The sequence below is a fragment of the Rhinoderma darwinii genome, chromosome 3 (genome assembly GCF_050947455.1).
Source record: "Rhinoderma darwinii isolate aRhiDar2 chromosome 3, aRhiDar2.hap1, whole genome shotgun sequence".
In the NCBI taxonomy this organism is placed as follows: domain Eukaryota; kingdom Metazoa; phylum Chordata; class Amphibia; order Anura; family Rhinodermatidae; genus Rhinoderma; species Rhinoderma darwinii.
The window spans coordinates 7,906,304-7,929,532 of NC_134689.1; the positions used below are offsets into that span (position 1 = coordinate 7,906,304).

Consider the following 23,229-nt stretch of genomic DNA (forward strand, 5'->3'; position numbering starts at 1 on the left):
GAAGTGACTAGCACTTTTTTGTGGCCGTTATTCAAAACAGCCCGTCGGAACAAAATGCAGTTATTTTTTCCCATTGAAATCAATGGGCAGCTGTTCGGAGGCGTTCTGATTTTTCGGCCGTTCACACGGCCTATTTTCGGCCGTTCACGCCTGAAAAATTGGAAGCAGAACGCCTCCAAACAGCTGCCCATTGATTTCAATGGGAAAAACGGTGTTCTGTTCCGACGAGCCTTTTTTTTTTTTACGAGGCCGTTTTGAAAAACTGCTGCGTAAAATAAGCCACGAAAAAGAAGTGAGGTCACTTCAGCTGTTTTTACTGAAAACCGCTCCAAAATGGCCGTGAAACTGTCTAATCAGGAGCGGTTTTCCCTTGAAAGCAGCTCTGTATTTTCAGATGTTTTTTTCTAAGCGTGTGAACATACCCTGAGCGTGCAGCGGGCACAAGCCCCAACCAGATAACACGTGTGCGGACAGTAGGGTCAGAGTTTGGCAGAGCACATGAATCCACACTACTATGGGGTAATGGTCACTTGGCACACAGGCCACTTAAAGGGGATTTTACAAAGCTCTTAGTAGAGACATTGATTGGTGGGATCTTAGCCCTGGTGCTCCCACAATGTTATCCATGTGGCTGTGGCTGGTACTGCAGCTCCATTCAACAGATGCCGACTATCATGAATTACAGTAAAGAGTCACAACCTTTTTGTTTATCGGTAGGGGGTTTCTGGACTCAGACCCTCACTGATCAGATTGATGGAATATTCTAAGCATAGGTCAATGTTAAATTCTGAAAAATGCCTTAAAGGGGTTTTCCTGTGAGAGACATTTATGATATCCACAGGATACGTTGTGAAGGCCAGACAGATGTGGGTCCCACCTATCTCTAGAACGGAGCCCCCTAAACCCGTTCAGCCGCTGTGTGTTGCAGAATGAGGTGTTTTCCGACCATGAAAGATGTTATAGGGTCGGGAGTTACGTAAACGGCATCGCTCAGCGACCATATAAAACATTTTTTCATTCTGGAGATAAGTGGGACCCGCATCTGTCTGACCTTCACGACGTATCCTGTGAATATCAAATGTCTCTCACGGGAAAACCCCTTTAAAGAGAACCTTTCCCCCTGCTCATACACGTGCAGCATGTAAAGGGAGGGCTGCACCAACCCTGGGGCACTTTAAAAAAAAAAATTCTACCCTCCTCCATTATTTATATTTTGGTGCCCGATACTTAAATAACCCCCTGAACTGTCAATGGGGCGTGTTTAGGCAAGGGAGTGTGTAACATGACTGGCACTGTCCAATCAGCTATGGACAGTATCGCTGCAAGATCTGGAGAGAGGAGAGCGTGTGCGCACACGCTGACTCTTGAGCTCTCGGCAGACAAGGACAAGACTAATCTTGCGAGGGATCAGAGTCTTGTACTTGTCTGCTGAAATGACAAGGGGGTGTCTAATTGCTGAGGACTGTGCAAGAGCTGGAGAGAGGAGAGTGTGCGCAGCAGTGACACGCCCCCTTGACAGCACACGCCCCCTTGACAGCAGAAGGTCATTTAAATAATGGAGGCGAGTAGAAAAAAAAAAGTAAAGTGCCCCAGGGTGTGTGCAGCCCTCCCCATTACATGCTCTACACGTATGGGCAGGTGACAGAGCCTCTTTAAAGAGGCTCTGTCACCAGATTTTGCAGCCCCTATCTGCTATTGCATGTGATCGGCGCTGCAATGTAGATAAGAGTAATGTTTTTATTTTTTTAAAAACGAGCATTTTTGGCCAAGTTATGACCATTTTTGTATTTATGCAAATGAGGCTTGCAAAAGTACAACTGGGCGTGTTGAAAAGTAAAAGTCCAAGTGGGCGTGTATTATGTGTGTACATCGGGGCGTGTTTACTACTTTTAATAGCTGGGCGTTGTATATAGAAGTATCATCCACTTCTCTTCACAACGCCCAGCTTCTGGCAGTGCAGATCTGTGACGTCACTCACAGGTCCTGCATCGTGTCGGCACCAGAGGCTACAGTTGATTCTGCAGCAGCATCAGCATTTGCAGGTAAGTAGCTACATCGACTTACCTGCAAATGCTGATGCTGCTGCAGAATCATCTGTAGCCTCTGGTGCCGACACGATGCAGGACCTGTGAGTGACATCACAGTGCTGCACTGCCAGAAGCTGGGCGTTGTGAAGAGAAGTGGATGACACTTCTATACACAACGCCCAGCTAGTAATAGTAGTAAACACGCCCCGATGTACACACATAATACACGCCCAGTTGGACTTTTACTTTTCAACACGCCCACTTGTACTTTTGCAAGCCTCATTTGCATAAATACAAAAATGGCCATAACTTGGCCAAAAATGCTCGTTTTTAAAAAAATAAAAACGTTACTGTAATCTACATTGCAGCGCCGATCACAGGCAATAGCAGATAGGGGCTGCAAAATCTGGTGACAGAGCCTCTTTAAGGGTACGGTCACACCCAGCGTAACAACTATAGACTATTACACAGGCCAATGATCGGGCAAACGAGCGTTCATATGAAGGCTCATTCCCGATCAATGACCTGGGTAATGATCGGCCAATGAATGAGCCACCGCTTGTTGATCAGCTGATCTGCTCTTTTATGCAGCATTAATCATTGTCGGCAGCACATCACACTGTGTAATGAGGGAGATGCGCTGCAGACTTGATAAATGTATAGGGGGGGGGAGAAAACTCCGGACCGAACACTTGTCCCTATACATACACGATCATTGCTTCATGTGATAGGAGCAAACGAGCGCTGATCAACGAGCTCTCATTGATCGGCGCTCGTTTACACTGCCTTAAACCATTTCCGTCCAGGTTTTATGTGCGTAAAATTCTGCATCGTATATCGGTAGCAGCGAAGTAATAGAGATTTACACAAGTCTCATCTAATAAAGTGCAGAAATTGACCTGCGGTACAGATTCAGTTTGTAGCGTGTCAATGTCTTGCAGGGAAATCTGCAGTATTAGGCCGGGTTTACACGAGTGTGTGTTTTGCGCGTGCAAAAAAACGCAGCGGTTTGCGTGCGCAAAAGGCACTTGCCTGCTCCGTGTGTCATCAGCATATGATGCGCGGCTGCGTGATTTTCGCGCAGCCGCCATCTTTATGACACTCCATTTGGATGTTTGTAAACAGAAAAGCACGTGGTGCTTTTGTTTTCATTCATCCTTTACACTGCTATTGCGCGAATCACGCTTGTCCCACGGAAGTGCTTCCGTGTGCTGCGCGTGATTTTCATCGAACAGCGCACAAATATAGGACATGTCGTGAGTTTTTCACAGCGGACTCACGCAACTGTCTGCACGGCCCCATAGACTGATATAGGTCCGTGCGACGCGCGTGAAAATCACGCGCGTTGCGCGGACGTATAACACGCTCGTGTAAATGAGCCCTTAAGCGGTGTGTGTGTGGACGTAACCTTAAAAGAGAGGTCTGTAATCATGTTTCCAAAATGAGCGGGGAAAAAAAAACCAAAAAAAAAAAACCTGTGTCTATAGCTCCTATGTAGACCGGTGTTCCCATGGTTACAGACTACAAACAAACCCTGTGTAGTCCTGCAGTAATTTTTCCAGATGGGGTTTGTGTGTAGTCTGTTACCACGGAGACGGAGGCAGAGCAACTTCTAAAAAAAAAAGCATTGTAATAAAGTCACCACTTCATGTCGCATGGATTCTAGATTTGCCCAGTCACCAGAGTCGCTCCAGACTTTACATTTGGTTTATTTCCGCACAGACACCTCAGTATATACACGTGCGGGGGCCCCTTAGAGCCCGTGTTCTAGGAGTCCATGGCCGGTACGGCAATATACAATAAATAAAATAAATAGAAGTCGTGTCACGTGTGTGCCGATAGATGTCCGTCTGTGGTGAACACGTCACAGTCCGTGCTCAGTAACTCTTCCTCCTCCTCAGAATCCTCCTCTTCCTCGTCTTGGTCAGTGAGGGAGGCCGTGCTGGGACCCTTGCAGATCTTGAGATGTCGGGTGAGGTGGTATTTGGTGAGGAAGGCCTTCGAGCACTTCTCGCACACATAGTCCCTCTTACCTTCGTGAGAATTCAGGTGTTTCTTGAGATGGTTCGTTCTACAGAAGTGCTTGTCACATTTCGGACACTTGATTTGTCTTTCTCTGTTGGAGGGGGGGGGGGCATGTTATTTCAGCTCAATAATGGTGAGAAATTAAAAATCGGCTCCGTTCATGGTTTCTGTGTAACATCCCCCAACATCAAACATGAATGCCTCCAAACATCTGCCCATTGATTTCAATGGGAAAAAAAACAGCGTTCCCATTGTAAAAAAGGAGCGCATGTCACTTCTGGAGCCGTTTTCATTGGGTCAATGGGAAAACCGCTCTAAAAAGGGCCGTAAAAAAACGCTTGATGCTTAAACAACGGCTGGAAATCACAGGCTCCGTATTTTACAGTTTTTAGTTTAGCGTGTGAACATACCCTAAGCGTTTGGCGTTTGTGGGGAGCGTCTGATGTATTAGTGGAGTTGGTCATCACCTCTCCTGAAGTCTCGGCGCCCAGACCCCATCCATGACGACTTCGATGTCCTGCCAGCAGTTAGATTGTCCACGACCAGACAACTGAGAAACTATCCCCCAGAAAATGTCATCAGTATATGACTGGTGCGACTGACACCCAGACTCCCGCGACCGTTAGCTGCCTCTGGGCACCAGACGTCCATGCCGGAAGCAGACGGCTCCGGTCACAGGATAGCGGCCGAGCTTCCGGCTCCAACTCTTGTATACCGTTCAAAACATCCGGCGCCCAGAAGCAGCCGGAGAAGTTGATCGGTGCGAGGTCCAAGTGTCAGACCCGCACCGATCAGGTACGGATGACTGGATAGGTCAGGTACGGATGACTGGATAGGTCAGGTACGGATGACTGGATAGGTCAGGTACGGATGACTGGATAGGTCAGGTACGGATGACTGGATAGGTCACGTACGGATGACTGGATAGGTCACGTACGGATGACTGGATAGGTCACGTACGGATGACTGGATAGGTCACGTACGGATGACTGGATAGGTCACGTACGGATGACTGGATAGGTCACGTACGGATGACTGGATAGGTCACGTACGGATGACTGGATAGGTCACGTACGGATGACTGGATAGGTCACGTACGGATGACTGGATAGGTCACGTACGGATGACTGGATAGGTCACGTACGGATGACTGGATAGGTCATCAGTTGTCCGATTGTAGAAAACCCCCTTTATATTAGCCATTGCACTAAATATAGGTGAGCTGTGATGCAGCTGCCCCCTAGTGGCCACTCACCGGGTATGCGTGAGGATGTGCTGCTTCAGGTCCTGTCTCCTCATGAACATCTTCTCACAGAAGTCACATTTTAAATTCTTCTCCCCCGTGTGGGTCACCATGTGCGAGGCCAAGTGCGCTTTCTGCGTGAACGACTTGCCACAGAGCACGCAGCGATAATTCTTCTGTCCTGAGGAGGAGACGCCAAAAACTTATCAGTATAGTATATTCCACCTCTTGTATGGACACCGCAGCACATGAAGTGTCACAAGCTGGTTAAAGGGTTAAAAGCTCACACCTTGTAGTTCTACAGACATCTAATATACTTTGTGTTTCTATTACCTGCCATTTTCAAGATCTCTGCTAGCTGTCAGTGAATCAGAACATTTATGTTTACATCCAGCAGGGGGGGGGGGCAGGGCTTACCTGTGTGAATCCGAAGATGAGTGCGCAGGTTGCTGGGGTCGCTGAACGCTTTGCTGCAGAACTCACATTTGTGGGGTTTCATGCCCATGTGCCCCATGTAGTGGACATTAAGTTTGGAGGAAGATGAGAAGGAGCGGGGGCACACCGTACACTTCCATTTGCGTTCTTTGCCGGGCGTCACTGATTGGCCGGTGTCCTCGTTGCTCAGGGACTCGCTGGGGAGGTGGCCGTTAATGTGGGTGCTCAGGTGGGACTTGAATTCAGTGTAGGACACGCACTCCTTCCCGCAGTGACACAGCAGCAGCATCTCCAGCTGCTCGGGTAAACCTAAAGCAGAGGTGACAGGAAACGTTACACGGCGCGCGCTCCTTTGTCAGCAGCCCATCTACACGTGTAAACCGGGGCTGTGCTGCTGACCACCATGCAAACTGTATGGGGACAGCGCAAGGATTGCTCCATGTAAATTACAGCTCAGCAAAAGTCAAGGGGGTTTTACACTGGACGATTATCGGGCAGACACGCGATCATAGACCCCCTCGTTCCCGATCCTGTGTAAACAGGGGAACGATCACCAGATCAATCATCTGCTGATCGCATAGTTTTAAAAAAAAGTTAAATATAATCGGTCGGCCGCACATCTTGGGAGACGCGCTGCCGACATGATAGTAATATATGGGGACGAGCAATCCCCATCCATAGATCCGTGTGACAGGAGCAAACGAGCGCCGATCAACAACGTCTCATTGATCGGCGCTCGTGGCCGGTGTATTAGGATTAACTGAGCCTGTTTTGGCCTTGTGGACGCAGCCGGTTTTTTCAAATGTGACGTGTGTCACTTTATGTGGTAACAACTTGGGAACGCTTTTACCTAGCCAAGCGATTCTGAGACTGTTTTCTCGTGACACATTGTACTTTATGTTAGTGGAAAAATGTGAATAAATTCAGTATTTGTTTGTGAAAAACACCAAACTTTAGAGAAAATGTGCAAAAATTAGCATTTTTAAAAATTTAAAATGTACCAGCTTGTAAAACACAGATAGCAATACTAAATACTAATTAACATCCCCCATATGTCTACTTTATGTTTGCATTGTTTTTTGAACATCCTTTTTTATTTTTCTATGACATCACAAGGCTTAGAACTTTAGCAGCAATTTCTCACATTTTCAAGAAAATTTCCAAAACCTATTTTTACAGGGGCCAGTTCAGTTGTGAAGTGGCTTTGAGAGCCTTATATATTAGAAATCCCCAATGTCACACCATTTTAAAAACTGCCCCCCTCAAAGTATCCAAAACAGCATTCAGAAAGTTTCTTAACCCTTTAGGCGTTTCACAGAAATTAAAGCAAAGTAGAGGTGAAATTTACAAATTTCTTTTTTTTGTCAGAAAATCCATTTTAATCCATTTTTTTCTATAACACAAAAGGTTTTACCCAAGAAACGCAACTCAATATTTATTGCCCAGATTCTGCAGTTTTTAGAAATATCCCACATGTGGCCCTAGTTGCTTCTGAGGCCTGCGCTTCAGTCCATTAGCACAAGGAGCACCTAGAGGATTTTGGGGTCTCCTTTTTATTAGAATATATTTTCGGCACCATGTCAGGGTTAAAGAGGTCTTGTGGCTCCAAAGCAGTGGAAACCCCCCAAAAAGACACCATTTGGAAACTACACCCCTCAAGGAATTTATCAAGGGTTATAGTGAGCATTTTAACCCCACAGGTTTTTTTTGCTGAATTTAGTGGAATTCGTCCGCAAAAATGAAAATCTAAATTTTTTCCCAATAAAAACATAGAAATTATCAATTTTTACAAGGAATAAAGAAGAAAAAGCGCCCCAAGAATTGTAAAGCAATTTCTCCTGATTACGGCAATACCCCATATGTGGTAATAAATGGCTGTTTGGACTCACGGCGGGGCTCAGAAGGGAAGGAGCGCTATTTGGCTTTTGGAGCTCAAGTTTGCTGGATTGGTTTTCGGGTGTCATGTGGCATCTGCAAAGCCCCTGAGGGACCAAACCAGTGGACACCCCCCAGAAGTGACCCCATTTGGGAAACTACAGCCCTAAAAATAATTTATCTAGGGAATCGCAGTAAAAGCCACAGAAGATTCGCAGGACAACATAAAGATCCTATAATCAAGGATTCACACTAAGGGTCTGTTCACACGCAGAGTTAAAAACGGCGGATAATTACATTTACGCTCCTGAAAACGCAGCGTGTGAACAGACCCTAAACCTGCAGATAAAACCGCTGCGAAAAATCACTGGTGTTTCCGCAGCAATAACGCAAAATTTGCTGCAAATTCCTGTGACAGATTTACCTGCATTTTTATTTTTTTTAGATTCCGCTGCAGATTTTTCTTAGCAGAAAGTCCACAGAGTCTCCAAACCTTAGGCCATGTTCACATGGTGCAGATTTTGCAGGTATTTTTTTAAGCCAAAACCAGAATTGGATCCAGGAGAGGAGACCTTGAAGACCTCCCTTTATATATTTCTTCTATTTAGTTTCCGTTCCTGGTTTTAGCTTAAAAAAATACCTGCAAAATCTGCAGTGTGAACAAGGCCTAAGGCTCAATGCAATCGATGCGTATTACATGTTTTTTATAGCACGGATTTGCGTGCGGCAAATCCGCAACGTATTACAGTACCAGCACAGTCAAGGAGATTCCAGTAAATGTCATGGACGCGCTGCAGTATTTTTTGGGATGGAAAATGACCTGCGGTGCGTCTATTAGAACCCCCGGCATGTCAATTAACCGCGCGTTTCCGCTTGCGAATTGCTGTGGAATAGCGGACCAAAATCCGCGGCATGAAGACGCACCAGAAAACGCATCAAAAGGTAAAAACCACATGGAAAAAAAAGCATAAAAATAAATAAATAAATAAAAAAACAAAAACGAACGATCCGGATTTACCGCAAATTTCCTGCGTATTGTTGCGGTTTTGGTGCATTTTTTCCGTACCAAAATACTAAAACGCTTGCATGTAGCCTAAGGCCTGATTTACACGAGCGTGTGCGTTTTGCGTACGCAAAAAACGTTGCGTTTTGTGTGCGCAAAAGGCACTTAACAGCTCCGTGTGTCATCAGCGTATGATGCGTGGCTGCGTGATTTTCGCGCAGCCGCCATCATTATGACACTCCGTTTGGATGTTTGTAAACAGAAAAGCACGTGGTGCTTTTCTGTTTACATTCAGAGTTTGACAGCTGTTGCGCGAATCACGCAGTTCGCACGGAAGTGCTTCCGTGCGACCTGCGTGGTTTTCACGCACCCATTGACCTCAATGGGTGCGTGATGCGCGCAAACCCTGAAATATAGAACATGTCGTGAGTTTTACGCAGCGGACTCGAGCTGCGCAAAACTCACGGACTGTCTGCACTGCCCCATAGCTTAATATAGGTGCGTACGACACGCGTGAAAAGCACGCGCGTATATTACGCTTGTGTAAATGATGCCTAAGAGTGTTACCACAGGTAAATCAGTCACAGCGGTTTTACCTGCGGATTTAGGGTGAGGCGTTGATTGTAGCAAACTTTATGTGCGCCTGCGGATTTTCTGCGTTTTCTGCAGCGGAATCGCCGTAAAATCGCTATACAAACCGCAACAGTATTGAACTTGCGGTTTTTAGTGCAGAGACTGCGCTCCCGCCATTGAAGTCTCCGCAGCATAAATTGACCCGCAGCGGATTTGCCAGTCACAACGTAGAACACGTTCCTGCCGTTTCTTTCCCGCGTGCGGCTCCGTTCACATGTGCGCAGAGACTGAGCTATTATTACCCATCTGCTGAGCGTAGTCCCGGCTGTAATAAAACAGCAGCTCCTCCTGTGCCGGGACGTCTCGGGTGGTGTAGAAGTAGATCTTCCCATCATGAGGATAAGCCACAAGATTCTGTTCATCCGGATTCCTTAAATCAAGAATAAAAGGTGAATTAAGAAACGTGGCTGGCGATCCCGGCGGGTTATACGTGAGATCACCCGGGACTCAATACCTCGCCTTCCGGACAAACATCATCCAGTTACATTCATTCTCGTCCGTGGTTATGACGCAGAATTCCATCATGTTGTTGCTGTAAATCTGGGATAATCAAGATGAGGGTTTAAGACTCCGCAAGTCACCAGACTAATGATAAAAGTAGATGCAGAGGATTACACCACATGACGATGGCTTTCCAAAGCCCCTGAATGGCATATAAATCCATACAAATCATATTCCACCCTCTCGCTTACGACTCCTGAGAATGTGTCAGTCTTCACTGCAGTTCTGGCATTCCATTCATGACTTAGGAAGAGGAGTCTGACCAGAGCGCTCAGTCTTGATCATATAAGGGCATGTGTGTGTGTGTGGAATTAGGGCACGGATAATAAACATTACCTTCCAGATGTGGTTGGCGGATTTATCAGTCCAGCCGGCAACTTCTAGAGACTGACTCTCTTGTCCTATTAATGGTCCAAAGCAGGTCTGAACTGGAATACTGTCCTGCGTCAATACTCCTGAAATAATCAAGGTGGTCAGTAGTTCCAAACTAACAATAGTTTAAAGTGAATGTCCCCCTTTGAGCAATATTTAGTTTTTTAATCTAAATAAATCCAAAAAGTCGGAGCTCCGTTTTTCTGATAGAGCTCCAAATCCTCTGCACAGACAAAGGTAAATGATAAATTCTGTCTACCCTCAGCCACCAATAGGTGGAGCTCACTGCATACAGTTTTATTATTGAGCCAAATGGATAATCAGAATGCAGTGAGCTCCCCCTAGTGGTGACTGCAGGTAGAAAAAAAAAAACAACATTCAGAAATTATTCCGCTCAAAATGTTAGAACTAAAAACTACATGAACCAATTGTTGATTCACTTCAGGTCCTGCCGATGTTTTCTTTGAGACGCGTATCTATGACGAGCCGGAAGATACGATGAATTGCAACCCAACTCATTCCTTACCCACGTCTGCTCCGGTCACTGACGGTCTTAGCACCAGTTGCTTGGGAAGGGACAGACGGGCTCGGCTCTCAATGGGGGTGTCTGGTATAAAGGTGACTGGGCCGTGTTCAGGGCAGTCAGAGGGATACGCCCGGTTACATAGGGTACACCCTGCAAAGAAAGGGGGGGGGGGGAAGGGTTTAAACACTGAATACTACTGGTCCCAGCAAATAAGGTGTATTACTTATACCACAGTTCTGCAACTTTGGAATATACAGTAGGCTTCAATTCTTCCGATTCCAAGATCTCTGCTTGCTTTTTTGACAAAATAACTTAATTGTGCACTGCTCTGCTAACAGCACTGTAACGAGCCCTGCAGCTGTGATAATTACACGGACAGATGTTCAACCTATGAAAGTAAACAATGAAGCTTCCCATTCACTGACAGCAAGCAAAGAGATCTGGGAAGACTGCAGAACTTTTCACTATGAAGCTGGAAACCTCTAATCTAATTGTCACAAATCCCATTTTCATACACCCTATTAGGGAGTTCTTGGTAATAGAGGGGGGTCCTCTATTCAGGATCCTCACCTCTAAGCCAGAGTAAAGAGCGGTTATAAAGAGCGTCTCTCTCTCTGGAGGACCTGTCCTGTCCTGTATTACACATTGATATGAATGGACACTGTGTAATACCTCATTTCTCCTGTGGGGGAGCTGCAGGGAGATTGAATACCAGGTTTCCCCACAGATCTCTGGGGGTGTCCGCAGGGGGACACTCTGATCATCTTATGGTCAGGGGATCAGTCTAACAAGTAGGGATTGTCCAAAGCGGAGACCCCCTTTAAAAGACCCCCAGATAATAAGGCAGTCACTGGTGGCTGTGGAATGGCAGGTTATCATGGACAGGACAATGCAAGTCAGCTGAATGCTACCATCAGGGCTCAACATGTCTGCCAATGCCATATAGTATATAGGGCCATGCCGACAATGTCGGATATGTGGAGGACTACCAGCTGGGACCCCCACAACCCCTTGAATAAGGGACTGCAGTGCCATATAAACTGCACAGGCCTCTTCAGCTGCTGCTACTGACCAGGCGCGTGTCTGATATCACCCCATTTAAGTGTAGCTGGCACTGCAGGCCCTTTATCCTAAGGGTCAGACTACCACCGATCACACAAGGAAATGCCATCAATGTCTTTAGTCGGAAGACCCCTTTAAATGGGACCCCATTTCTCCCAATATCGAAAAAAACCATCACGAAGAGACGAGCCGCCACCCTACTCACAGATTGTAAACAGGGTGGCCATGTTTTCCTTGTTCGAGTTGGAATCCATCTGTAGGGAAGACGACACGAACGTCAGAGTTCCCGCACCCACGTGCCCGCCAGGCAGGGAGACGTCCTGCGTTATGGAGGACACGGTGACTGGCTCCAGGGTGATGCCGTTCCCGTGTAAAGACACGGAGGTCAGGGACGAGAGCTGGTGTGAGGTAGAGAGGGCCACGCTGACGGGGTTATTACTCAAGGTCACGGTATGGATGGCATCGGTAAGGGAGTTCTCCGACATACTGGACCGGGCACCCATGTGATGCTCCGTCTCCATGACAACAGGAAGCTCCAGTGTTCCGCCGTGCAACGGCAGAACTCCGGCGTGGCCCACAGCATCGGGAGGTAGGTTGGCGTCCACGGTGAGTGGATCGTGGGACCTGGTGATCTGTCCGTGCTCCCCCGTCACGCCCTCTATTGTCAGTTCCTCGGTAATGCGGTCGGTCGTTATCGGGCTGTTCACCCGGGAGACGTTATCCATGCTAATCCCTCCATCCAGCGCCACCTCATGGCCATCGCCGGGATGTAAGCTCCGCCCACCCACTGAGCGAGAGTCCAGGGATACGATTGCTGCCTCCAGTCCTACGGAGCCCACAGACTGGTACGGATCCAGAGACGGGTTATTGGTGGATACAGAAAGGCCCCCATTAGAGTCCACAGTCAACGAGCTGGGGTGTATGTACTGGGGAGGGGGCCGGTCCGCTAAATAGGACAAGATGCCTGGGAAGAAAGAAGAAGAAGATTACGTCACTGTGGAACGGTCATTACAAAATACACCATCCTGCAACTTACACATTTTTGGGCGCCTTCATGCAATTTTGGATCAAAGCTTAACCCCGTAGGAGGTGCAGCCCGTTTTCGGATTTTCACTTTTTCCTCCCCAGCTTCCAAAAGCCATACATATTTATTTTTTTCCGTCGATACAGCCATATGAGGACCTGTTTATTTGCGGGACGGGTTGTAGTTTTTCATGACACCAGTTATTGTACCATATAATGTACTGGAAAAATATATATTTTTTGAAAAAAAAAAATATTTGACATTTTATTTTTGCATTTTTTTTTTAAGTCACCCCAGGGGACTTGAACCAGTGATCGCTTGAAACATACTGCAGTCCTAATGTGCTGTAGTGGATCGGCTATATGACGGGCAGACCAGGGGGCCTTCATTAGTGAAAGCGTGGCGAGCAGAGGGGGATGGGCTGTCGTAGGTGCCTCCCCCTCTTTCTATTGGTCGCTATTGACGTCAGCATCTAAGTGGTTAAACAGACGGGATCGGAGTGATCTCCGATTGCTCTCGGATTTTTCGGCAGATTTCAGGCCATTTCGGCACCGGACATTTTCCTTACATGTCAACACGACCTGACGCTTCTCCTTGGATCGATTCCCACCATTCAGCCACAAATCGGGAAATAAAAAATGCTGCCAATATTCCACAGCGGACATACAGTACCGGGGAGTATGTGCCGGAAGTAGCTGCTCTCCAGGTGCGGGTACGGTGGCGGCGGTAGGGCGTAATTCCTTTCCGGTAGCCCACACATGACGCCCCGCTCGCTGATTCCCATGGGTAGCATGACGGACAGAGCAGAGGGGAGGGAGCTCAGGGACGGCCCCAGGTTAGGGATCGCCACGGGTAATCCTACAAAGATGGAGGGAAAAAGAAAAACGAAAAAGTCATGTAAAAAACGGCCGTCATTCTATTGCTCTCTGTTATCAGCCATTTCAGGCTGGGAAGATTCTGACTGTAGTGGTTTTCACTGGAATCAGCACTTTATATCCCAGCGCTGAGACAATCACATCCACATACGTGACTGAATAGAACGCCCAGACCTAGATAACACTACATCTCCCACAATACAAGGCAGCGGAAGTTTTCAGTGTTGGGACAGGTTTGACTTTATACTGCAGATCTGGTTGTGACTGGAGTAGAAGTAGATAATATGGTTATAATACAGGACTACAGACCCGGCTGGTTTATTTACCTGACGTGGTAAGAGCGTTGTGTGGCGGAGAAGCCGTCAGCCCGAGATGACTTCCGGAGACGGACAGGGTGTTGGTAACGGAGGAGGAGCTGAGCTGGTCCATGCCCACAGCGCTCAAGTTCAGATCGTTCATTCTACGAAGAAACACAACGATGACGAGTCCTGTGACTACCTACAGTCTATGGTGCAGGAGAAATCAGAGAAAAATGGCCCTGTTGCCCATAGCAACCAATCACAGCTCAGCTTTCATTTTTCCAGAGCAGCAAAAGAAATGAAAGCTGCACTCTGATTGGTTGCTATGGGCAAAAGGGACAGTTTTGTTGTTGGGCAGATTTACAAATACGGTGTAATATTATGACGGCGTAAACATAGACCAGACGGTCAGAAGATGCGCCAAATTTATCAAAGCAGCGCACGCTGTATGATAAATTTGCCGCATCTTGCTAGACAATTAGGAAACTCTTCCCTACCTTATACCACCTCATGTTTGGCTTAGCTTACGGCAGTTTCTGTGCCAAAATTTTGGCGCACCACACGTGCATTTAAGCCACGCCCCTTTCATGTAAACCACACCCCCTTGTCAAACGCGGCGCAAAAAGTGTCTAAAACGATTAAAGGATATGTGATAAGTAGGTGATCGGTGGGGGTCCGACCGCTAGGACCCTTCCGATCCCGAGCTTATCTTGCCGTTGCTAGGAGCCCCATGTGAATGGAGCAGTACAGCGCATGCTCGACCACCGCTCCATTCACAGGGATGGTCAGGTAAGCTCGTTTTCAGGATCGTGAGGTCCCAGCAGTTGGACCCCCACCGATCAGATATCGATCACCTGTCCTGTGGATAGGTGATACATTTTTATTATAGGAAAACCCCTTTAATAAATGTGGCGCACGGAATCACGGCCTGTACGAATTTTTCATGGAGCTAATGTTATTCTATGAGGCTCCTGACAAGCGCGTATCCGGTTTTGCAAATTAAAAATGCCCATTGAAGTCTATGGAGAGGGTTTCCATCAGGGATATATCCACATGCGGTCAGTATTGCATCCATGCTGTCTTATGCGATTCAATATCGCCAGAATTTAGTCTAAGGGTCAGTTCACATGTTGCGTAAATACTGCGGATAAACCGCTACGGAATTTTTTTCTGCGGAAAACAGTAGCAAAGTGGATGAGAGGAAACAAATCTCCTCCGCACGCTGCGCAAATGATCAGCGGAAAAAACGCTCAGAAATTGACCTGCGGTGCGGAATTCTATTTGCGTAAACGCGGTTTATTTGTTGCAGGTTTTCCGCATTGAATTCAACGGGGAGGTAAATCCCGCAAAAAATGGCAGTTGTCGCGTTGTTTGCGGTGGGTTCGCAGCGATTCCGCCGCAAAAAAACGCAACTCAGGAAAAAAAAATATCATACTTTAGACCTCATGCACACGACCGTAGCCATGAGCACGGCTGTGATTTTCAGGTCGGCCGGCCACGGAGTGTCACCCGCGAGCCTCCCGCAAATCGCGGGCCGTGCACATGGCCGCGGCCATTATTTGCTATGAGCCCGGACCGCAGAACACGGCCGAAATAAGACATGTCCGTTCTTATCTGCGGTTCAGGCTCCTGGGCCATGCACGGACCGTGGAAACCACCGCATAGTAATGAATGGGGCCGCAATTTTCCTGTGGATTTTCGGGGGGAATTGCGGCCGCAAAAGCACGCTCGTGAGCATGGGGCCTTAGGCTCTATTCACACGACAGGGTCCAAGTGTGGGCCAATAAAAATGGCCGTTTTGCATCCGTTCCGGGTTTTTGACCTGTTTTGCATCCGTTTTTTTCCCTGTCCGCTTTAAAAACAGATGAATTTCATTTGTCAATTTTTTTCTGCCACACAAAGCCACCCTCTGTAGAGAACGCCACAGCCCCCAATACATAGCACCCCTGTAGATAGCACACCCCCTCCCACAGATGGCACCCCCCCCCCCTTCCTGTAGATAGTGCCACTGTACGAGACCGCTCCAGGAGGAGTCCCAGACTTCACTGTCCATATATGGTCAGTGACTTCTCCTGAAGCGGAATCCCCGGCCACAGCTTCGGCAACGCTGTGGCCGGGGATTAGGAATTCCGCTCATACAGGGAGCAAAAAAATCTCCTCCTCCTCACATGCACTTCGCACTGTGAGGAGGAGAAGAGCGCCAACAAGGGGCAGAAAGAAAGGCCGTCACTCGGATCACATCCAAGAGGAAGCCGTGCGGCCGGGAGAACGGCACCAAAATAGGGAATGTTCCATTTTTTGACCAAAAAAACTGCCGTGTGAATAGCCCCATTTGGCGTCTATTGTTCCCACTGCGGCCGTGTGATGGCTGAGAATCCCTGCCGTGTGGATAGGGCCTTAGCCAGAAGTCTGTGTTCCCTCCTCCAGCAGGGCCTCCTGGGATGACATTTCATCCCATGTGACCACTGCAGCCAATCACAGGCTGTAGCGGCGGTCACATGGAATGAAACACCCCCCCAGGAGGCCGGCCTGGATGAGGTCAGAGGGCCGGCCTCCTGAGATGTCACTTTTTACACTAGATGGATTATTTTGGTGACTGAGGAGGTTTCAAAGATCCTGGAGGACGGGAAAGGGGAACCACAGGCTGCTGGACGGCGAGGAAGACGTCCCCCCTCCCCCGAATAAGGTTTATATTCAGTTACTTATAAAATGCAAAAACTAATAGATAGACCCTCAATCATTTATCGTGGGGGCCAAAAAAATAAAATAAAAAATATATATATTACACGGTTTGTGCTTCGACAGTCTTGAAAGTGTTAAGATAAGGGGGTGTGGCTAAGGAAGTCGTAAAATACGCCAAATTTATTAAAGAAATGCGCCAAATTATCGGTATATGTACGCTCGCCATAATAAAAGGGAAATGCCTCGATAGTTGCGTCAGACATGTCACGCCGCATGCAGCATTTTGATGAATTGCGCTTAATGTGCGTCCCACAGCGACGTCTCCCCCCGGGTGTGAAGTCCAGGTGATCCGCTCTACATAGAAGTGAACGTTACCTGAGTCCGTTCTGGTTTTCATTCTCAGATAAATCTTGACCCTGGACAGGCCGGTGGACACCGCAGATAACGACGAGGCGCCATCTTACGTGGGGGGTGAAGTCCGGTCATAGACGGGCTGCTGCGAGGAACAAGATCACACGGTCAAATAAGATACAAATCCTAATAGGGGAGACGTGTGTTATACACGGGAAAATTGCTACCAACATCAATGGGACCCGACAAGTGCCGGATTATCAGATAATCCAGAGAATCTTCAGAGGGAAGAGAATAATCTACAAACGATAAAGGAAAAAGAGCCGCGGCCCCTCACCCTCAGGATATGCCGTTTATGAGATGGGAATACCCCTATAATGCAGCGTTCCCTGCTTGTTCAGTGTCTGCACAGACCTTGCTCTGGGGATTTCTATTCTGGAAATTGTCTTCAGACCAAGTTCTGAACATCCATCTGATTATATATAGTAATGTATGTACACAGTGACTCCACCAGCAGAATAGTGAGTGCAGCTCTGGAGTATAATACAGGATATAGCTCAGGATCAGTACAGGATAAGTAATGTAATGTATGTACACAGTGACTCCACCAGCAGAATAGTGAGTGCAGCTCTGGGGTATAATACAGGATGTAACTCAGGATCAGTACAGGATAAGTAATGTAATGTATGTACACAGTGACTCCACCAGCAGAATAGTGAGTGCAGCTCTGGAGTATAATACAGGATGTAACTCAGGATCAGTACAGGATAAGTAATATAATGTATGTACACAGTGACTCCACCAGCAGAATAGTGAGTGCAGCTCTGGGGTATAATACAGGATGTAACTCAGGATCAGTACAGGATAAGTAATGTAATGTATGTACACAGTGACTCCACCAGCAGAATAGTGAGTGCAGCTCTGGAGTATAATACAGGATGTAACTCAGGATCAGTACAGGATAAGTAATGTATGTACACAGTGACTCCACCAGCAGAATAGTGAGAGCAGCTCTGGAGTATAATACAGGATATAACTCAGGATCAGTACAGGATAAGTGATGTAATGTATGTACACAGTGACTCCACCAGCAGAATATTGAGTGCAGCTCTGGAGTATAACACAGGATATAACTCAGGATCAGTACAGGATAAGTAATGTAATGTATGTACACAGTGACTCCACCAGCAGAATAGTGAGTGCAGCTCTGGAGTATAATACAGGATGTAACTCAGGGTCAGTACAGGATAAGTAATGTAATGTATGTACACAGCGACTCCACCAGCAGAATAGTGAGTGCAGCTCTGGAGTATAATACAGGATATAACTCAGGATCAGTACAGGATAAGTAATGTAATGTATGTACACAGTGACTCCACCAGCAGAATAGTGAGTGCAGCTCTGGAGTATAATACAGGATGTAACTCAGGATCAGTACAGGATAAGTAATGTAATGTATGTACACAGTGACTCCACCAGCTGAATAGTGAGTGCAGCTCTGGAGTATAATACAGGATGTTACTCGGGATCAGTACAGGATAAGTAATGTAATGTATGTACACAGTGACTCCACCAGCAGAATAGTGAGTGCAGCTCTGGAGTATAATACAGGATGTTACTCGGGATCAGTACAGGATAAGTAATGTAATGTGTGTACACAGTGTTTCCACCAGCAGAATAGTGAGTGCAGCTCTGGAGTATAATACAGGATGTAACTCAGGATCAGTACAGGATAAGTAATGTAATGTATATACACAGTGACTCCTCCAGCAGAATAGTGAGTGCAGCTCTGGAGTATAATACAGGATATAACTCAGGATCAGTACAGGATAAGTAATGTAATGTATGTACACAGTGACTCCACCAGCAGAATAGTGAGTGCAGCTCTGTAGTATAATACAGGATATAACTCAGGATCAGTACAGGATAAGTAATGTAATGTATGTACACAGTGACTCCACCAGCAGAATAGTGAGTGCAGCTCTGTAGTATAATACAGGATATAACTCAGGATCAGTACAGGATAAGTAATGTATGTACACAGTGACCACCAGCAGAATAGTGAGTGCAGCTCTGAAGTATAATACAGGATGTAACTCAGGATCAGTACAGGATAAGTAATGTAATGTGTGTACACAGTGTCTCCACCAGCAGAATAGTGAGTGCAGCTCTGGGGTATAATACAGGATGTAACTCAGGATCAGTACAGGATAAGTAATGTAATGTGTGTACACAGTGTCTCCACCAGCAGAATAGTGAGTGCAGCTCTGGAGTATAATACAGGATGTAACTCAGGATCAGTACAGGATAAGTAATGTAATGTATGTACACAGTGACCCCACCAGCAGAATAGTGACTGCAGCTCTGGAGTATAATACAGGGTGTAACTCAGGATCAGTACAGGATAAGTAATGTAATGTATGTACACAGTGACTCCACCAGCAGAATAGTGAGTGCAGCTCTGGAGTATAATACAGGATGTAACTCAGGATCAGTACAGGATAAGTAATGTAATGTATGTATACAGTGACTCCACCAGCAGAATAGTGAGTGCAGCTCTGGAGTGTAATACAGGATGTAACTCAGGATCAGTACAGGATAAGTAATGTATGTACACAGTGACTCCACCAGCAGAATAGTGAGTGCAGCTCTGGAGTATAATAGAGGATATAACTCTGGATCAGTACAGGATAAGTAATGTAATGTATGTACACATTGACTCCACCAGCAGAATAGTGAGTGCAGCTCTGGAGTATAATACAGGATGTAACTCAGGATCAGTACAGGATAAGTAATGTAATGTATGTACACAGTGACTCCACCAGCAGAATAGTGAGTGCAGCTCTGGAGTATAATACAGGATATAACTCAGGATCAGTACAGGATAAGTAATGTAATGTATGTACACAGTGACTCCACCAGCAGAATAGTGAGTGCAGCTCTGGAGTATAATACAGGATATAACTCAGGATCAGTACAGAATAAGTAATGTAATGTATGTACACAGTGACTCCACCAGCAGAATAGTGAGTGCAGCTCTGGAGTATAATACAGCATGTAATGTATGCACATTGTTTCTGATTTGAGTCACTATCATTCCTTCTATTATAACAGGTCACCTCCGATCATCGTACAGTTATAGATGCATCTCCTGCCGTCTAAGGACACACAGCACTGACAGATCACAAAGGGAAGCAGCCTATGACATGCAGGGCATGTTGGGAATTGTAGTCCCCCCAGAGCTTCTCAGATAATCCTTGACAGACACCCCACGCCTCTCTATAATCAGAGCCCCATATAAACACCGGGGGGACACGTCACGGTCCGTTATTACTCACACCCATCTCTCGCAGCGCCGCTCTCTGCCATTCTTCTTTCTCTCCTTGTAATTTTCTACTTGCTTCCACTCCCAAGATGGCGTACACGGAAGTGACATCAGAGCGAGAGAACGGACCAATCACGCCTCGGCGGGAGGTCACGCCACCTCCGAGTAGGCGGGGCTCTAGTAGAGCTCACAGCTCTGGCATCCCTGCTGTTGCTATGGTGACGAGAGACGATGATAGTGGTCCCCTATACCTCCTGTGTCCCGTGTATTATATAATATAATGGGTGTGTTATAATAATAATATAATCTAGATCACGTCTCATTTATTATTACCAGTGTATATTCCATGATATAGCAGTTAGCAAAAAGTTTTCTCCAAGGGGATGTCATATAGACACTCCACCAGCAGAATAGTGAGTGCAGCTCTGCAGCATGTACCATTTCTCTACATAAGCAGAGTTTACAAATACTGCCAGCAGATGTTCGTTTTAATAAAATCTTACTCGATATATAATAACAAGTTCTTCAATTTGCACAGAGTTTTTTTACGTGGAAACCGCGCCAAAAAAGCCTCCCATTGATTTCAATGGGAGGCGAAGGTGTTTTTTTCCCCTCAAGAGGAAAAACCATCTCGCGGGAAAAGTAAGGGACATGCCCTATCTTCGGGCAGTTACGCCTCTGACCTCCCATTGACATCAATGGGAGGCAGAGAAAGCGTATTTCGTGGCGTTTTTTGGCTACGGCGCTTAATGGCCGCGAGCGAAAAACGCAGCGAAAATCGGCGTCAAAATTCCAGAATTTTAAGGCAGATTTTCCGCCTGCAAAAAAACTCTGTGTGAACCCAAATACACTTTGTGTCTCTAATCTATCATTTTCAAGATTTCCACCTGCTGTCAGTGAATGGAAACATTCTCTGCCAGAAACCCATACAGACCAAGTAAACCGATGCACCGCCAGGGGGAACATACTGCACATATATTTATATTGCACCCATTTTAGGAGATTTATCAAAACTGGTGCAAAGGAAAAGTGGAGCAGTTGCCCATGACAACCAATCAGATTCCCCCTTTAATTTTCCAAGGAACCTCTGCAAAATGAAAGGGAGAATCTGATTGGTTGCTATGGGCAACTACTCCACCATTGACTTCAATGCGAGTTCAATAAATATGTATGCAGTGGGCTCCCCCTAGTGGTAGCTGGAGGGAGGCAATCTGCTGGTGGTATTGCTTATATGGTGGCACTCTACTGGCACTTCTTATGGGGGCACTCTGCTGGTAGTATTGTTAATGGGGCACTCGATCTGCAATGTTAATGGGGGCACTTTGCTAAGTCATTATGGGGTCACTCAGACGGCATTGTAAATAGAGGCACTTTAGCCGCCGTTATGAGGGTGTGGTCTGTACTTATGGGCGGGGCTTGTATACGAAACCATTTTTCTATGTCAAGTCTCCGTGAAGTTGAATCTTAAACGTTGGCGAGCACGCGTTATGTCTAGAGCCTGGGCTACGATTCGGGAAGTCGCCGATATTGTACCCCTGCGTCCCTCGCAGGTTATATGGCGGCTCACAGATCTGCGGAACAGTGGGAATAACCTCATGTGACACGTCAGAAATCTCCACGGCGTGAGGTGTCATCTTCTTCTTTCTTAAATCGTACGCCCCCCCCCCTCCCCCCTCTTGGTTTCATGCCACCATAATAAGCTGGCACCTTTTTGATTCCTTTGTGATATCAGACCCGTACACATCAGCCGGGATCATGATACTTCTCATCGTGCGGATACGTGTAATCCGTTATTACGCCAAAAATCCCCCTCAAACACCTTGTTCTGTAATGTGATCCAGGCCGCGGTCTGCGGGGCGGGGAGCACACCTATGGGATCCTGGAATTAGCTTTTGATGTAATATGGGAATTCCCAGACCAAAACACCCACATGCTGCCGAGGGGGTGGGGCCGGGGTGGGGGGTCCTTGGCCGAGACTATATAAACATCAACATCTTCTCATTCCCCATAGGATCCAGCCGTGCCCTGACGAGGAACAGCCTTCTAGAAGGAACAGCGGAAGGAAACCGAAGTCCTGAGGCGACGTCCTTGATCGTAAGTCCCGCGGCCGCTCTTTCAGGTGAAGTCTTTCCATTTTCTGTGGGTGACAACCTCTAGTGGACACCATTACTGGGCCCGCGGGGGGCGGGGGGGGGGGGGGTCACCCAAGCCCTGCATCGTAATAAGAGTCGCCTTCCACCGCAATGTAGGGTTATGTGCCATTCAGGGTCTGTGGAAAGCTGGGTGACATTGCCTACTGCTGCTGTTGTCACATAGTACGATTGACACCGATACAGGTGAATAGAATATATACTTTTTTTCTTCCGCCGTGATATATAATTATATTATTGACAGTATTTTATAGATATTTTATAACGGTATTCAGTGATTTCTTGATGGGGAAAATAGTGCCGATTGTTTCTATGACACTGTATCACACATGATAGGCTTAGATACAGTGGCTCAGCAGACTGTATCACACATGATAGGATTAGATACACAGCTCAGCAGAGAGAATCACTCATGATAGGCTTAGATACACAGCTCAGCATACAGTATCAGACATTTTATGCTTAGATACACCGACTCCGCAAACGCTATCACACATGATAGGGTTAGATACTCTGGTTTTGTAGACAGTATCACACATGATAGGGTTAGATGCTCCGGTTCTGTAGACGTATCACACAATAGGCTTAGCTACTCTGGTTTTGTAGACAGTATCACACATGATAGGGTTAGATACTCTGGTTTTGTAGACAGTATCACACAATAGGCTTAGCTACTCTGGTTTTGTAGACAGTATCACACAATTGGCTTAGATACTCTGGTTTTGTAGACAGTATCACACATGGCTTAGATACAATGATTTGACAACAGATATGGTGACCTACTGAGCGGTGATCCCTTTTCCCCTTCATGTTATGTAAAT

General features: G+C 46.7%; 2 protein-coding genes across 3 annotated transcripts in view; one reads left to right on the top strand and one right to left on the bottom strand.

Annotated features, from left to right (window-relative positions):
- Positions 1-3,718: 3,718 nt before the first annotated feature.
- PRDM4 (PR/SET domain 4) lies at positions 3,719-20,355 on the bottom strand. 2 transcript variants are annotated; one of them, XM_075855809.1, is made up of 12 exons: positions 20,272-20,355; positions 16,958-17,078; positions 13,928-14,061; positions 13,399-13,584; positions 11,908-12,666; positions 10,641-10,790; positions 10,079-10,197; positions 9,696-9,781; positions 9,484-9,611; positions 5,713-6,039; positions 5,308-5,476; positions 3,719-4,143 (listed from the first exon to the last, which is right to left on the bottom strand). In XM_075855809.1, exons 3-12 carry the CDS (start codon positions 14,058-14,060, stop codon positions 3,852-3,854), a joined length of 2,349 nt encoding a protein of 782 aa, XP_075711924.1. In that variant the 5' UTR covers position 14,061; positions 16,958-17,078; positions 20,272-20,355; the 3' UTR covers positions 3,719-3,851. The 2 variants fall into 2 exon arrangements, with proteins under 2 accessions (XP_075711924.1, XP_075711926.1); XM_075855811.1 differs by having other exon boundaries at positions 16,958-17,075; positions 20,272-20,352.
- An 80-nt stretch (positions 20,356-20,435) lies between these two features.
- Positions 20,436-23,229, top strand: part of FBXO7 (F-box protein 7) — a 33,671-nt gene continuing 30,877 nt past the window's right edge. The window contains exons 1-2 of the mRNA XM_075855812.1: positions 20,436-20,542; positions 22,270-22,352. Of these exons, the coding sequence (XP_075711927.1) occupies positions 20,539-20,542; positions 22,270-22,352 (87 nt within the window). The 5' untranslated portion in view covers positions 20,436-20,538. The remainder of the gene's footprint in view (positions 20,543-22,269; positions 22,353-23,229) is intronic.

Coding starts and splice junctions, on each gene's coding strand:
- PRDM4 (XM_075855809.1), bottom strand. CDS start 14,060: ATGAACGATCTGAACTTGAGCGCTGTGGGCATGGACCAGCTCAGCTCC. Junction 12,667..13,398: donor CTTCCGGCACATACTCCCCG/GTACTGTATGTC, acceptor CTTTCTTCCCAG/GCATCTTGTCCTATTTAGCG. Junction 9,612..9,695: donor ATGTTTGTCCGGAAGGCGAG/GTATTGAGTCCC, acceptor TCTTGATTTAAG/GAATCCGGATGAACAGAATC.